The 17,784-nt window shown below is 52.7% G+C and overlaps 1 protein-coding gene across 1 annotated transcript in view; it reads left to right on the top strand.

The window, feature by feature from the left end:
* p2rx1 (purinergic receptor P2X, ligand-gated ion channel, 1) overlaps nucleotides 1–17,784 on the top strand; it is a 102,653-nt gene that overhangs the window by 26,339 nt on the left and 58,530 nt on the right. Inside the window, exons 2-3 of the mRNA XM_059971485.1 lie at nucleotides 4,692–4,839; nucleotides 5,558–5,629. Of these exons, the coding sequence (XP_059827468.1) occupies nucleotides 4,692–4,839; nucleotides 5,558–5,629 (220 nt within the window). The remainder of the gene's footprint in view (nucleotides 1–4,691; nucleotides 4,840–5,557; nucleotides 5,630–17,784) is intronic.

Raw genomic sequence — 17,784 nt, 5'->3', positions numbered from 1 at the left:
ACCGACCTTCTACGCTGTCCACATTCCACCAACCTTCTACACTGTCCACAACTCGACGGACCTTCTACACCGTCCACAACACCACCGACCTTCCACACTGCCCACAACTCCACCGACCTACACATTCCACAACTCCACCTACCTTCTACACTGTCCACAACTCCACCAACCTTCTACACTATCCACAACTCCACCAACCTTCTACACTGTCCACAACTCCACCGACCTTCCACACTGTCCACATTCCACCAACCTTCTACACTGTCCACAACTCAACCCTTCCACACTGTCCACAACTCCACTGACCTACACTGTCCACAACTCCACCAACCTTCCACACTGTCCACAACTCCACCAACCTTCCACACTGTCCACAACTCCACCAACCTTCCACACTGTCCACAACTCCACTGACCTACACATTCCACAACTCCACCAACCTTCTACACTCTCCACAACTCCACCAACCTTCCACACTGTCCACAACTCCACCAACCTTCTACACTGTCCACAACTCCACCAACCTTCCACACTGTCCACAACTCCACTGACCTACACATTCCACAACTCCACCAACCTTCTACACTGTCCACAACTCCACCAACCTTCCACACTGTCCACAACTCCACCAACCTTCTACACTGTCCACAACTCCACCAACCTTCTACACTGTCCACAACTACACCAACCTTCCACACTGTCCACAACTCCACTGACCTACACATTCCACAACTCCACCAACCTTCTACACTGTCCACATTCCACCAACCTTCTACACTGTCCACAACTCCACTGACCTACACATTCCACAACTCCACCAACCTTCTACACTGTCCACAACTCCACCAACCTTCTACACTGTCCTCAACTCCACTGACCTTCCACACTGTCCACATTCCACCAATCTTCTACACTATCCACAACTCCACCAACCTTCTACACTGTGCAAAACTCCACTGACCTTCCACACTGTTCACATTCCACCAATCTTCTACACAGTCCACAACTCCACCAACCTTCTACACTGTGCAAAACTCCACCGACCTTCTACGCTGTCCACATTCCACTAACCTTCTACACTGTCCACAACTCGACCGACCTTCTACACCGTCCACATCTCCACCAACCTTCCACACTGTCCACAACTCCACCAACCTTCTACACTGTCCACAACTCCACCGACCTTCTACACTGTCCACAACTCCACCGACCTTCCACACTGTCCACATTCCACCAACCTTCTACACTGTCCACAACTCGACCGACCTTCTACACCGTCCACAACACCACCGACCTTCCACAGTGTCCACAATTCCACCGACCTACACATTCCACAACTCCACCGACCTTCTACACCGTCCGCAACTCCACCGACCTTCCACACCGTCCGCAACACCACCGACCTTCCACACCGTCCGCAACTCCACCGACCTTTCACACCATCCACAACTCCACCGACCTTCCACACCGTCCACAACACCACCGACCTTCCACACTGTCCGCAACTCCACCGACCTTCTACACCGTCCGCAACAGCACCAACCTTCTACACTGTCCACAACTCCACCAACCTTCCACACTGTCCACAACTCCACCAACCTTCTACACTGTCCACAACTCCACCGACCTTCCACACCGTCCACAACTCCACCGACCTACACATTCCACAACTCCACCAACCTTCCACACCGTCCACAACTCCACCGACCTTCCACACCGTCCACAACTCCACCGACCTACACATTCCACAACTCCACCGACCTTCCACACCGTCCACAACTCCACCGACATACACATTCCACAACTCCACCAACCTTCCACACTGTCCACAACTCCACCGACATTCCACACCGTCCGCAACTCCACCGACCTTCCACACCGTCCGCAACACCACCGACCTTCCACACCGTCCGCAACTCCACCGACCTTTCACACCATCCACAACTCCACCGACCTTCCACACCGTCCACAACACCACCGACCTTCCACACTGTCCGCAACTCCACCGACCTTCTACACCGTCCGCAACAGCACCAACCTTCTACACTGTCCACAACTCCACCAACCTTCCACACCGTCCACAACTCCACTGACCTACACATTCCACAACTCCACCAACCTTCTACACTGTCCACAACTCCACCGACCTTCCACACTGTCCACAACAGCACCAACCTTCTACACTGTCCACAACTCCACCAACCTTCTACACTGTCCACATTCCACCAACCTTCTACACTGTCCACAACACCACCAACCTTCCACACTGTCCACAACTCCACCAACCTTCTACACTGTCCACAACTCCACCAACCTTCCACACTGTCCACAACACCACCAACCTTCCACACTGTCCACAACTCCACCAACCTTCTACACTGTCCACAACTCCACCAACCTTCCACACTGTCCACAACTCCACTGACCTAAACATTCCACAACTCCACCAACCTTCTACACCGTCCACAACTCCACCAACCTTCCACACTGTCCACAACTCCACCAACCTACTACACTGTCCACAACTCCACCAACCTTCTACACTGACCACATTCCACCAACCTTCTACACTGTCCACAACTCCACCAACCTTCCACACTGTCCACAACTCCACCAACCTTCTACACTGTCCACAACTCCACCAACCTTCTACACTGTCCACAACTCCACCAACCTTCCACACTGTCCACAACTCCACTGACCTACACATTCCACAACTCCACCAACCTTCTACACTGTCCACAACTCCACCAACCTTCCACACTGTCCACATTCCACCAACCTTCTACACTGTCCACATTACACCAACCTTCCACACTGTCCACAACTCCACTGACCTACACATTCCACAACTCCACCAACCTACTACACTGTCCACAACTCCACCAACCTTCTACACTGACCACATTCCACCAACCTTCCACACTGTCCACAACTCCACCAACCTTCCACACTGTCCACAACTCCACTGACCTTCTACACTGTCCACAACTCCACCGACCTACACATTCCACAACTCCACCAACCTACTACACTGTCCACAACTCCACCAACCTTCTACACTGACCACATTCCACCAACCTTCTACACCGTCCACATTCCACCAACCTTCCACACTGTCCACAACTCCACTGACCTACACATTCCACAACTCCACCAACCTTCTACACTGTCCACATTCCACCAACCTTCTACACTGTCCACAACTCCACCGACCTTCCACACTGTCCACAACTCCACCAACCTTCTACACTGTCCACAACTCCACTGACCTACACATTCCACAACTCCACCAACCTTCTACACTGTCCACATTCCACCAACCTTCTACACTGTCCACAACTCCACCAACCTTCCACACTGTCCACAACTCCACCAACCTTCTACACTGTCCACATTCCACCAACCTTCTACACTGTCCACAACTCCACCGACCTTCCACACTGTCCACATTCCACCAACCTTCCACACTGTCCACAACTCCACTGACCTACACATTCCACAACTCCACCAACCTACTACACTGTCCACAACTCCACCAACCTTCTACACTGACCACATTCCACCAACCTTCCACACTGTCCACAACTCCACCAACCTTCCACACTGTCCACAACTCCACCAACCTTCTACACTGTCCACAACTCCACTGACCTACACATTCCACAACTCCACCAACCTTCTACACTGTCCACATTCCACCAACCTTCTACACTGTCCACAACTCCACCGACCTTCCACACTGTCCACAACTCCACCGACCTTCCACACCGTCCACAACTCCACCAACCTTCTACACTGTCCACAACTCCACCAACCTTCCACACCATCCATAACTCCACCGACCACCGAGGATGTCGGACGTGTCTGAGGGGGGGGAGGTGTCGGATGTGTCTGTGGGGAGGAAGGTGTCGGACGTGTCTGTGGGGGGGGAGGTGTCGGATGTGTCTGTGGGTGGAGGAGGTGTCGGATGTGTCTGTGGGGGGGAGGTGTCGGACGTGTCTGTGAGGGGGATGGTGTCGGACGTGTCTGTGGGTGGAGGGGGTGGAGGAGGTGTCGGACGTGTCTGTGGGTGGAGGGGGTGGAGGAAGTGTCGGACGTGTCTGTGGGGGGGGAGGTGTCGGATGTGTCTGTGGGGGGGGAGGTGTCGGACGTGTCAGTAGGGGGGAGGTGTCGGACGTGTCTGTGGGGGGAAGGTGTCGGACGTGTCAGTAGGGGGGAGGTGTCGGACGTGTCTGTGGGGGGAAGGTGTCGGACGTGTCTGTGGAGGGAGGAGGTGTTGGACGTGTCAGTAGGGGGGAGGTGTCGGACGTGTATGTGGGGGGAGGTGTCGGACGTGTCTGTGGGGGGGAAGGTGTCGGACGTGTCTGTGGGGGGGAAGGTGTCGGACGTGTCTGTGAGGGGGATGGTGTCGGACGTGTCTGTGGGTGGAGGGGGTGGAGGAGGTGTCGGACGTGTCTGTGGGGGGAAGAGGTGTCGGACGGGTCTGTGGGGGGGGGTGGTGTCGGACGTGTCTGTGGGGGGAGGTGTTGGACGTGTCTGTGGGGGGGCAATGTTTGATATTTTTGTGTTGTGGGGTGGTGTTTGGGAATGATCCTGTTGGAGATGAGAGCTCAGTCCCACAACCGCTGTCCTCATTGAAGCATTCACGGTTTTCCGGAGTAAACACCCTCCCACTCTTTCTGCTGCAGCTGGGTCTTCATACATGAGAAGGGTTATCAGTACACGGACTCCACCACCAGTTCCGTCTCCATCAAAGTGAAAGGCTTTGGCTTCACCAACCTCTCCACCATCGGCCCCAGGGTGCTGGACACTGTGGACTACACCTTCCCATCACAGGTATGAACGGTGAGCTACGTGGGCCAGATTGTGAATCGCAACTGGGTAAAACACTCCATAATATGCACCAGCCACAGTAGCTCTGTCCACACAGTGGGACTAAGTGGAACAAGGGACCTTCACTTATTTGTGCTCAGTAAATGTGCTGTTTGGACTTCCATGCCCATTTCAGAATTAGAGAGATGGAATGACTCTCACACAAAACACTGGCTGAATTCAGCACAAAAGGCCACCCATTTCAATTCGACTTCCCATTCCCACACTCTTGTCTGTCCACAGCTCCTCTACTGCCATGATGAGGCCAAGCACATCGCACCTTTTTACTTTCCCTCATTCTCATGTCTTCTTGCCTCTTTTATTTCCCTCCTCCCCCTCATGACCTGCCCCAACTCCTCCTTTTCTTCCATGGTCCACAGTCCTCACCTATTAGATTCTTCCTCAGGCCTTTTATCTCCCAGCTTCACCCCCACTCCCCTACCCACCCCCACACCTTCCCCCTCATCGGGTTTCACCTATTACCTTGTGCTCATCAACCTCACCCCACCTTTATTCTAGCTCCTTCCCCAATCTTTCTAGTCTTGAAGAAGGGTCTAGGGCTAAACCGTTGACAGTTTATTTCCTTCCATAGATTCTGTCTCACTGCATTTCTGTGTGTTGCTCAAGACTGCAAACGTCTGCAGAATCTCTACTCATCATCCTCTGCATTTCCTTCCTTTAGGGATCGGACTCCTTTGTTATCATGACCAATTACATTATCACTCCAAAACAGTCCATGAAACTCTGTACACAGGTAAGTCTACATTGGCACTGGATGTTCTCCTGCTAGTGATTCCTGGACTGTCCTTCCCTGTGGCAACCAGAGCCCAGTGATATCCTGTCTCACGTACCACTGTACTCATTCGACTAGACAGACATACAGTCATTCCCAATGTGTTCTATTCATTAATTAGAACTGCTCTTATTTCTTCCTGAAGCCCAGTGGGAAGTTATCCTACCACCTGGTCCTTCAGCTGTTCCACAAGCTCTCCACAGATACGTGCCCACTTCTCTGCCCAATGTTGGCCTATAACAAACTGACCAAAATTAGGCAGATCACTACGTGAGCCTTTATTCATTCAGATCTCACACATTATTGTCTCCGTGGAAAGGTCAATATAAATCAAGTTGAACCTAAGCCAACAGCACAAGTCCTGAGTGGTGTTGTTTACCAGTACTCACTCAGACCTCCTCTCAACCTGCAACACTGCAATAAGGGATCTCCTGTTGGTCCCGGCCCCTGTCACAGGAGTCTTCCTTGTGACAGAGCTCTTTCTGCTTGCACCCAAAGCTCCTCAATTTTATTCTCTTTCCTCATCAGTTCAAACTGTAGTGGTCAAAATATCATAGACATTAAAGCCTAGATAAAAAAACTAATATCACAAACATTGATATGCTTAAATATAGTCAGTAAACAGGTATATAACAGATTATAAAGCATAGCTGATTTTATACCATATGTTGTGTATGATACAATTTAATTTAATGGGGTGCATATTACTCAAAGAGAGACAAAATTATGGTGTAAAGTTAGATAAAATCACTAAAAATAGACTTGGAATGGACTTAACATGCAAGCAGCTAATGTGTTTAAATTACCATCAAAAACATTTTGGAAAATAGATAATCATGAGAACAAAGAGAAGAAAATAAGATTACCAGGATCTACATTAACGTTCAGACCACAGTTCCAAACTTCACTCCTAAAGGAGTGATTCAGCAAAGTGTTATTAGCTAAATCCACATAATCTTCAATAACTTTTGATAATCCAACCCATTGTCTGATAATGGCTTCATTCTCGTTGGTAACTCTGTGGTAAACTGGGGAAGAGGGGGAAGGTTAGGAGACAGCAGTATGGATATACAGTATTTGGGTGAATGGCTGGTTTTACAACAGGTTTGGGGAATATTCTCTGGCAAATACTAAGTCCCTTAAATCATTGGAAAATGCATTAGGCTTTTGCAAACTGCAAAGTAAACTTTCCTTTTTGTAGAGTGCACTTGAAGAGGTTATCATTCACTATAGCACATTTTAGGAATCTCCTGTTATTGACAGGCGAGATAAGTGGAGAACAATTATTATAAGAAACAAACCCACAATCTGTTAACCATTTCTTATCCAGATGCTCCAAACAATACCAATGTTCTCCTTTTTGATAGCAGGAAGCCAATACTTGCTCCCTCTGTGGATCCTTGCCACTTTACAGCTCAAATGGATGGTCAAATGCCGATTCCTCCTTCATATTTCCTGGCACTATGAACCTTGTGTAGTGGATAGGTTGGGTTGTCACTATGGTAAGGAAAATGAAGAACTGTTCCAACATACAGTAGACCAGATTTATTCCTACTATCTCCAAGGAGATGATTTGTCAGGGTGAATTCCCTAAGGTGGTGGTGCCTACCCATCCTTCAATTGTTTGTAAGAAATCCAACTGGGAGCCCTATAGTTCTCAGTTTCTACCATATCAACCCCAGTTACAGAAAGTCACCAGGAGGTATACTTATACAAATAGGATCCTTAGTATCTTGAGTAGTTTCACCATTAACTCTACCAATAATTTGATTTTTCATATCTCCCAAGGGTCATAAGATCTGGAGCATTTCCAAAACAATATTTGCTTGTTGTTAACCCAAAGTATTAATCTCACATGTATCCTCATAACCTGCATTTACAGCTTCTTTCATCTTTTGCCATACAGAATTCAACTGCAAGTTTACCTCCACAATATTTAGTGTACTTACTGTGGAAACTCCACATGGGATTAGGATACACTAGAGTTCTTTGTCTCTCTCATGTTCTAATTTCTGAATGAGTAAACTGTTTAATAAATGGATGTCGTAAAGCTCCTGGTGGCTTATCTACACCAACTAGGAACTTGGAGCAATATATAATTCTTCACACTCATGGCCCAAAACGTCGACTATTTATTTATTTCCAGAGATGCTGCCTGACCTGCTGAGTTCCTCCAGCTTTGTGTGTGTGCTTTGGATTTCCAACATCTGCAGTCTTTCTCCTGTTTATAATTCATGCTTCTGTTTCTTCTAATACAAGTCTTACTCCCTTTATATCTGCCTGAGCCTCCTCACACAACAAAACACGAGTAACACAACACTGCAATGGTTGTGGTATACCATGGGGTAAGGTATATAGGGAAGGTCTCACAGCAGCAGCACAACAGGAATTGGACTGCTAGGAGTAAATGCTAACAGCTGATTTCCTTTCTGATCTGTGCCCACACCAATCATTACCATCATATTCTCAATGAAGTTGTAATTTAATTATAAGCCTTGTTTTTAAACCTGAAGCAATATCCCCATAAAAGTGACTTTCCATCTTTATCCTGGTCCAATCTTTTAGAAGCATAGAAAACATAGAAAACCTACAGCACAATGCAGGCCCTTTGGCCCACAAAGTTGTGCTGAACATGTCCCTACCTCAGAAATTACTAGGCTTACTTATAGCCCTCTATTTTACTAATCTCCGTGTACCTAACTAAAAGCCTCTTAAAAGACCCTATCATATCCGCCTCCACCACCGTTGCCGGCAGCCCATTCCACGCACTCACCACTTTCTGAGTAAAAAAAACTTATCCCTGACATCTCCTCTGTACCTACACCCCAGCACCTTAAACCTGTGTCCTCTTGTGGCAACCATTTCAGCCCTGGGAAAAAGCCTCTGACTATCCACACAATCAATGCCTCTCATCATCTTATACACCTCTATCAGGTCACCTCTCATCCCCTGTCGCTCCAAGGAGAAAAGGTCGAGTTCACTCAACCTACTCTCATAAGACATGTTCCCCAACCCAGGCAACATCCTTGTAAATCTCCTCTGCACCCTTTCTATGGCTTCCACATCCTTCCTGTGGTGAGGTGACCAGAACTGAGCACAGTACTCCGAGTGGGGTCTGACCAGGGTCCTATATAGTTGCAACATTACCTCTCAGCTCCTAAATTCAATTCCATGATTGATGAAGGCCAATACACCGTATGCCTTCTTAACCATAGAGTCAACCTGCACAGCAGCTTTGAGTGTCCTATGGACTCGGACCCCAAGGTCCCTCTGAACCTCCACACTGTCAAGAGTCTTACCATTAATACTATATTCTGCCATCATACTTGACCTATCAAAATGAACCACTTCACATTTATCTGGGTTGAACTCCATCTGCCACTTCTCAGCCCAGTTTTGCATCCTATCAATGTCCCACTGTAACCTCTGACAGCCCTCCACACTATCCACAACACCCCCAATCTTTGTGTCATCAGCAAACTTACTAACCCATCCTTCCACTTCCTCATCCAGGTCATTTATATAAATCACGAAGAGTAAGGGTCCCAGAACAGATCCCTGAGGCACACCACTGGTCACCGACCTCCATGCAGAATATGACCTGTCTACAACCACTCTTTGCCTTCTGTGGGCAAGCCAGTTCTGGATCCACAAAGCAATGTCCACTTGGACCCCATGCTTCCTTACTTTCTCAAGAAGCCTTGCATGGGGTATCTTATCAAATGCCGTGCTAAAATCCATATACACTACACCTGCAGCTCTTCCTTCATCAATGTGTTTAGTCACATCCTCAAAAAAATTCAATCAGGCTCATAAGGCACGACCTGTCCTTTACAAAGTCATGCTGATTACTCCTAATCATATTATACCTCTCCAAATGTTCATAAGTCCTGCCTCTCAGGATCTTCTCCATCAACTTACCAATCACTGGTCTATAGTTCCCTGGGATATCTCTACTTGAACAAGGGAACAACATCCACAACCCTCCAATCCTTCAGAACCACTCCCATCCCCATTGATGATGCAAAGATCATCGCCAGAGGCTCAGCAATCTCCTCCCTTGCCTCCCACAGTAGCCTGGGGTACATCTCATTCGGTCCCAGTGACTATCCAACTTGATGTTTATAGTGATGTTTAACTTGATGTTTTTTTTGAGCAGGCATTCCTAGAGCGACTGCCCGAGGACATACATCTGCTGCTGGCCGACGCAGATTTCAGCGACCCCCGGAAGGTGGCGGCCCGGGCAGACGTGCTGTGGAAAACCCAAGAGGGAGAGCGTGGCGTCCGTCAGTCAGATTACCAGGCCATGCGCCCAACAGCAGACCAGACCAGGCCCGGCAGGGGGGTTCACACAACACAGAGGCAGGAGTGAGGAGGACAGTGAACAGTGGTGTTTCTACCACCAGCGGTGGGGCACAAAAACCCGCCGTTGTCGCCTGCCCTGCAAGGGCCAGGGCCAGCTGCCACTAATGACTATGGCGGCTTGCCACCAGGACAGCCTCTTGTACGTCTGGGACAAACAGTCGGGACACCGCTTCTTGGTCAACACCAGAGCGGAGATCAGCGTCTTGCCCCTGATGCGATACGACACCCGCAACAGGAAGCCAGGACCCACCCTGAGGGCTGCAAACGGCAGCACGATACGGACCTACAGCACCCGCACAGTGCAGCTGCAGTTCGGCGCCAGCCGATTCACGTGGGACTTCACACTGGCCGCGGTGGCCCAACCACTCCTGGGAGCAGACTTCTTGCGAGCTCACAGCCTGCTGGTCGACTTGCAAGGGAAAACACTGGTACATGCCGACGTACCAGTCTTTTCAGACGTTCCCTGGGTGAAACCAAGTTGCCGGCTTCACACCTGGACTCCATCATGCTGTCGGACAACAAATCACCAGAACCCTGGTGGACTTTCCATCGATTCTGGCACCGCAAGAATATTTTCCAAAGTAGACCTCGTCCGGGGATACCATCAAATCCCAAAGACATCCCCAAAACAGCACTTATCACCCCGTTCGGCCTGTTCGAGTTCCTCCGAATGCTGTTCGGCCTGAAGAATGCCGCAAAGACATTCCAGCGGCTAATGGATGTGGTGGGACGCGACCTGGACTTTGCGTTCATCTATTTGGACGACATCCTCATAGCCAGCAGTAGTCGTCAGGAGCATCTGTCCCACCTCCGCCAGCTCTACTCCCGCCTGAGTGATTTTGGCCTCACAATCAACCCGGCCAAATGCCAGTTCGGTCTCGATACCATCGACTTCCTGGGCCACAGGATTACCAAAGACCGGGCAACACCTCTGCCTGCCAAGGTAGACGCGATCCGCCACTTTGCCCGGCCCCACATGGTCAAAGGCCTGCAGGAGTTTGTTGGTATGGTAAACTTCTACCACCGTTTCCTCCCCTCAGCAGTCCGCATCATGCACCCTTTGTACACCCTGATGTTGGGTAAAGGCAAGGACATTACTTAGGACGAGGAGGCTGCGGTCGCTTTCATTAAAGCCAAGGAAGCCTTGGCTGATGCCACGATGCTGGTGCACCTCAGGACGGATGTTCTGACCGCCCTCACGGTGGACGCATCCGACACAGCAGTCGGTGGGGTGCTGGAGCAGCTCATCAAGGGGCGCTGGCAACCCTTGGCATTCTTCAGCAAGCACCTACAAGTACAGTGCTTTCGACCGGGAGTTGTTGGCACTATATCTGGCAATCCAGCATTTCAGGTACTTCTTAGAAGGCAGGCCGTTCACCGTGTTCACGGACCACAAACCGTTGACCTTCGCGGTCACAAAGGTGTCCGATCCCTGGTCGGCTCGCCAGCAGCGACATCTGTCCTACATCTCCGAGTACATGACGGACATCCAGCATGTCTCGGGAAAGGACAACGTTGTGGCGGACGCACCCTCCAGACCAGCTGTCCAGGCCCTGTCCCTGGGGGCTGGACTATGCAGCACTGGTGGAGGTGCAGCAGGCAGGCGACGAGATGCCCAGCTACAGGCCCGCAGTCTCGGGTTTGCAGCTGCAGGACTTTCTCGTAGGCCCAGGTGAGAGGATCCTCCTGTGCGACGTGGCTACTGGCCAACCTCAGCCCATTGTCCCGGCATCCTGGAGGCGGTGAGTTTTCGACTCCATACATGGTTTGGCACACCCATCTATCAGGACAACCGTCCAGATGGTCTCCAGCAAGTTCACATGGCGCGGACTTCACAAGCAGGTCAGTGAATGGGTCAGAACGTGTGCGCAGTGCCAAACAGCCAAAGTGCAGTGGCACACTAAAGCCCCGCCACAGCAGTTCAAACCCAGCCACCGGAGGTTCGACCACATTCATGTGGATATCGTGGGACCCTTACCAGTGTCCCGAGGAGTGCGGTACCTCCTAACGATGGTAGACCAGTTCACGAGGTGGCCAGAGGCGGTCCCGCTCACCAACACATCTGCCGATTCCTGCGCCCGAGCACTGATCACAACCTGGGTAGCATGCTTCGGGGTACTGGCCCACATTACCTCCGACAGAGGCGCCCAGTTCATCTCCAGCCTGTGGTCGGCTGTGGCTAGCCTGTTGGGAACGCAGCTACACCACACAACTGCCTACCACCCACAGTCAAACGGACTAGTGGAACACTTCCACCATCACTTGAAGTCAGCTCTCATGGCCCGCCTGAGAGAACCTAACTGGGTGGACAAGCTTCCCTGGGTCCTGCTTGGAATTCGCACAGCGCCCAAAGAGGATCTGCACGCCTCGTGGGCTGAGTTGGTGTACGGTGCACCCCTGGCTGTCCCGGGAGAGTTCATAGCAGCCCCAAGGAGGCAAGAGGAAGAACCCGCAGCAATCCTGGACAGACTACGCGAGAGGATCAGCAACTTGGCCCCCGTACCAACTTCACAGTACAGACGGACCCTGACCCATGTACCCAAAGACCTGCAGAACTGTAAGTTTGTGTTTGTACAAAGGGGCGGACACTGGCACCGCTACAGCGGCCGTATGAGGGGCTGTTCAAAGTGATCAACAACAACGGGTTCATGTACGTTCTGGACATTGGGGAGACAGGAGGTTTTCACAGTGGACCGACTCAAACCGGCCCAGGCGGACTTGGCGCAGCTGGTCGAGGTTCAGGCACCACAGTGCAGAGGCAGACCTCCCAAATAGAGGCTGATCCAGACTGTGGATATTGGGGGGGGGAGTATCGCCGGTTCTGGGGGGGGGGGGGGGATTATGTGGCGACCCACTTTCTGCTCAGGCGAACCGGCTCACAAATAGCCAGCGCGCGGGCGGAGACTTTGGTAATGCACCTCTGATGTCATTTCTGCCCGGAGAGGGCGGGCGCTAGGGATTAAATGCCAGCGCCGCGAAGTTTGAATAAACTAATCTCGAAACGACTGCGTGTCGTTATTTCAGCGCTGTGTGTAGCACATCGCTACACTGTTCCCTAACTCGGTCCCTTAGGAGCTGCAGCTCCACACACCGGGTGCTGATGTGGCCAGCCGGGAGGCTGGGAGACTCCAGGACCCCTCACATCTGGCACTGACCACAGAAAACTGGGACTTCCTACCTCACCTCGTCCCATTACCACCTAAGCCCATTGAGCCAAAGCCCTATCACATTGCCACCTCTTACTCCGCTGCCCGCTGGATACGGTGGCCACCTTTCAAAACCTTTTGAGCTCTACTGGCTGACGTCATGCGCCTGCGCAGTCTCGCCTCTCTTTAACCGACTAGTTAAAAAAGTCCCTTCATACTGTGTCAAGAAAGAGTATTCCACATATTGTACACACAGCACTGAAATAATGACACGCAGTCGGGAGCGCAGTTGCAAAAGAGATTTATTCAAACTTCGCGGCCTCGCTTTAAAGCCTTCCTGTTCCCGCCCTCCCCGGGCAGGAATGCTATAGGGGGCACGTATTCACGGTCCTGTCCCGCACGCGGGCTTTTCCCCTTGCTGGTGAAGCAGGCTTGGCGCCCTTTTTGGAACCGGCCTCAATGCCAGAGCACGCTGGCTATTTGTGAGCCGGTTCGAGTGCGCTGGGAAGTGGGTCGCCACATAACCCCCCCCCCCCAGAACCGGCGACGCACCCCCCCCAATGTCCACAGTCTGGGTCGGTCCCTGTTTGGGAGGTCTGCCTCTGCGCCGCGGTGCCGGAATCTCGACTGGCTGCGCCAAGTCCACATGGGCCGGTTTGAGTCGGTCCACCGTGAAACCCTCCTCTTTCCCCCCAATGTCCAGCACGAATGAGGACCCGTTGTTTCTGATCACCGTAAACGGCCCCTCGTAGGGCTGCTGTAGCGGCGCCCGATGTCCGCCCCGTCGTGCAGGTCTTTGGGTACGCAGGTCGAGTTCTGCCCATGCTGTGAAGTTGGTACGGGGGCCAAGTCACCGAGCCTCTCACATAGTCTGCCCAGGACTGCTGCGGGTTCTTCCTTTTGCCCCCTTGGGGCTGGTATGAACTCTCCTGGGATGACCAGGGGTGCGCCGTACACCAACTCGGCCGACGAGGTGTACAGATCCTCTTTGGGTGCCGTGCGGATTCCGGGCAGGACCCAGGGAAGCTCGTCCAGTCCACCCAGTTAGGCCCTTTGAGGCGGGCCATGAGAGCCGACTTTAGGTGACAGTGGAAACGCTCCACCAGCCCGTTCGACTGTGGGTGGTAGGCAGTTGTGTGGTGTAGCTGTGTTCTCAAAAGGCTGGCCATAGCTGACCACAAGCTGGAGGTGAACTGGGCGCCTCTGTCGGAGGTAATGTGGGTCGGTACACCAAAGCGAGATATCCAGGTGGTGATCAGGGCTCGGGCGCAAGATTCAGAGGTGGTGTCGGTGAGCGGGACCGCCCCTGGCCATCTTGTGAACCGGTCTACGATAGACAGGAGGTGCCGCGCTCCTCGCGACACTGGCAGGGGGCCCACAATGTCCACACGAATGTGGTCGAAACGCCGGCGGGTAGGGTGGAACTGCTGTGGCAGGGCTTTGGTGTGCCGCTGCACCTTGGCTGTCTGGCAGTGCATGCACATTTTGGCCCATTCACTGACCTGCTTGCGGAGTCCATGCCAAACGAACCTGTTGGCCACCATCTTGACAGTTGTCCTGATGGAGGGGTGTGCTAAGTTTTGAATGGAGTTGAAAATGCGCTGCCGCCAGGCTGCCAGAATGACGGGGCGGGGTTGGCCGGTGGTGACGTCACAGAGCAGGGTCCTCTCACCTGGGCCTACGGGGAGGTCCTGGAGCTGCAAACCGGAGACTGCAGTCCTGTAACTGGGGATCTCCTCATCTGCCTGCTGCACCTCCGCCAGCGCCTCGAAGTCTACCCCCGGATCAGGGCTTGGATGTTAGGGCGGGAGAGGGCATCCGCCACGACATTGTCCTTTCCCGAGACATGACGGACATCCGTCGTGTATTCGGAGATGTAGGACAGATGTAGCTGCTGGCGGGACAACCAGGGGTCGGATGCTTTCGTGAACGCAAAGGTGAGCGGTTTGTGATCCGTGGACGCGGTGAAGGGCCGACCTTCTAAGAAGTACCTGAAATGCAGGATTGCCAGGTAGAGCGCCAACAGTTCCCGGTCGAAAGCACTGTACTTGAGTTCGGGTGGTTGTAGGTGTTTGCTGAAGAATGCCAGGGGTTGCCAGCGACCCTCAATGAGTTGTTCCAGCACTCCACTGACTGCTGTGTTGGATGCGTCCACTGTGAGGGTGGTAGGGACGTCCGTTCTGGGGTGCACTAGCATCACGGCATTTGCCAAGGCTTCTTTGGTTTTAACAAAAGCAGCTGCGGCCTCTTCGTCCCAAGTAATGTCCTTGCCCTTACCCGACATCAGGATGAACAAGGGGCGCATGATTCGGGCTGCTGAGAGGAGGAAACGGTGGTAGAAATTCACCATATCCATGAATTCCAGCAGGACTTTGAGTGTGTTGGGTTGGGGGAAATGGCGGACTGCATCTACCTTGGCGGGCAGCAGGGTTGCCCCGACTTTAGTGATCCTGTGGCCCAAGAAGTCGATGGTGTCGAGCCCGAACTGGCACTTGGCCGGGTTGATTGTCAGGCCGTATTCACTCAGTCGGGCGTAGAGTTGACGGAGGTGGGGCAGATGCTCCTGACGACTACTGCTGGCTATGAGGATGTCATCCAAATAGATGAACGCAAAGTCCAGGTCGCGTCCCACCGCGTCCATTAACCACTGGAACGTCTGTGCGGCATTCTTCAGGCCGAACGACATGCGGAGGAACTCAAAAAGGCCGAAAGGGGTGATGAGTGCCGTTTTGGGGACGTCATCAGGATGCATCGGGATTTGATGGTATCCCTGGACGAGGTCTACCTTGGAGAAGATCCGTGCACTGTGCAGGTTTGCTGCAAAGTCCTGAATGTGCGGCACAGGGTAACGGTCCGGTGTTGTAGCCTCATTCAGCCTGCGGTAGTCACCGCACAGTCTCCAGCCCCCCGTCGCTTTGGGCACCATGTGCGGGGGGAGGCCCATGGGCTGTCGGACCGCCGGATGATCCCCAATTCCTCCATCCTCTTCAACTCCTTCTTCACCAGTCGGAGCTTGTCCGGGGGAAGCATTCGAGCACGAGTGTGGAGGGGTGGTCCCTGGGTCGGGATGTGGTGCTGTACGCCGTGTCGGGGCATGGCTGCCATGAACTGCGGTGCCAGAACCGATGGGAAATCCACCAGGACTCTGGTGAAGTCGTTGTTGGACAGGGTGATGGAGTCTCGGTGTGGGACCGGCAACTGGGCTTCACCCAGGGAGAACGTTTGAAAGGTCTCGGCGTGGACCAGTATCTGTCTCGGCAGGTCGACCAGTAGGCTGTGAGCCCGCAAAAAATCCGCATCCAGGAGCGGTTGGGCTACAGCAGCCAGTGTGAAGTCCCGCGTGAACCGGCTGGACCCGAACTGTAGCCACACCGTACGGGTGCCGTAGGTCCTTACTGTGCTGCCATTCACGGCCCTCGGGGGGGACCCGGTGCCCTGCTGCGGGTGTTGTAACTCGTTGGAGGTAAGACGCTGATCTCGGCTCCGGTGTCGACCAAAAACCGGCGTCCCGACCGCTTGTCCAACACATGCAGGAGGCTATCCCAATGGCCAGCTGCCGTAGCCATCAGCGGCGGCTGGCCCTGGCATTTCCCGGGAACTTGCAGGGCGGGCTACAACGGTGGGCTTCTGTGCCCCACTGCTGGTGGTAGAAGCACCATTGTTCGTTGGTCTCCTCACTCCTGCCTCTGGGTTTTGTGGGCTCTGCTGCCGGGCCTGGTCTGGTCTGCTGCTCGGAGCGTGGCTTGGTGATCTGTGCAACGGATGCCCCACTCTCCTTCTTGGCTTTCCACAGCACGTCTGCCTGGGCCGCCACCTTCCGGGGGTCGCTGAAATCCACATCGGACAGCAGCAGGCGTATGTCCTCAGGCAGCTGCTCCAGGAATGCCTGCTCAAACATGAGGCAGGGCTAGCATCTCGTTCATCAAAGCTGACAGCGGCCTGTCTCCCAAACTATCCAGCTGCAGTAAGCGGGCAGCTCGCTCATGCCGTGAGAGTCCAAAAGTCCTTATGAGCAGGGCTTTGAATTCTGTGTATTTGCCGTCCTCCATGGGTGACTGTATGAACTCCTCAACCTGGGCGGCTGTCTTCTGGTTGAGGGATCTCACTACCTAGAAGTAACGTGTGGAATCCACGGTTATCGGCTGAATGTGGAATTGGTCTTCTGCTTGCTGGAACCATAGGTGAGGTTGCAGCATCCAGAAGCTTAGCAGTTTTAACGAAACTTTGTGAACAGATGTGGCGTCGTTCATCTCCAGTCCAAATATCATTTGGGCTGTCAGGGTCACCAATTGTAGCGGTGTGCTACACGCAGCGCTGCAATAACGACACGGAGTCGGTGAGCTGCAGTTACAAAAGAGATTTTATTCGAACTTCACGGCCTCGCTTTAAAGTCTTCCTGATCCCACCCTCCCTGGGCGGGGATGCTGTAGGGGGCACATATTCACAGTCCCATCCCGCGCGCGGGCTTTTCCCCTTGCTGGTGAAGAAGGCCTGGTGCCCTTTTTGGGACCGGCCTCAATGCCGGCGCGCTGGGAAGTGGGTCGCCACGATATTACAATTACTTGACCCCAATTATCAAAACACCTGTCTTATTTATAACCATAT

The sequence above is a fragment of the Hypanus sabinus genome, chromosome 6 (genome assembly GCF_030144855.1).
Source record: "Hypanus sabinus isolate sHypSab1 chromosome 6, sHypSab1.hap1, whole genome shotgun sequence".
Taxonomy (NCBI): domain Eukaryota; kingdom Metazoa; phylum Chordata; class Chondrichthyes; order Myliobatiformes; family Dasyatidae; genus Hypanus; species Hypanus sabinus.
The sequence above is the reverse complement of the archived record's forward strand: the minus strand, read 5'-3'. Positions and strand labels throughout refer to the sequence as shown.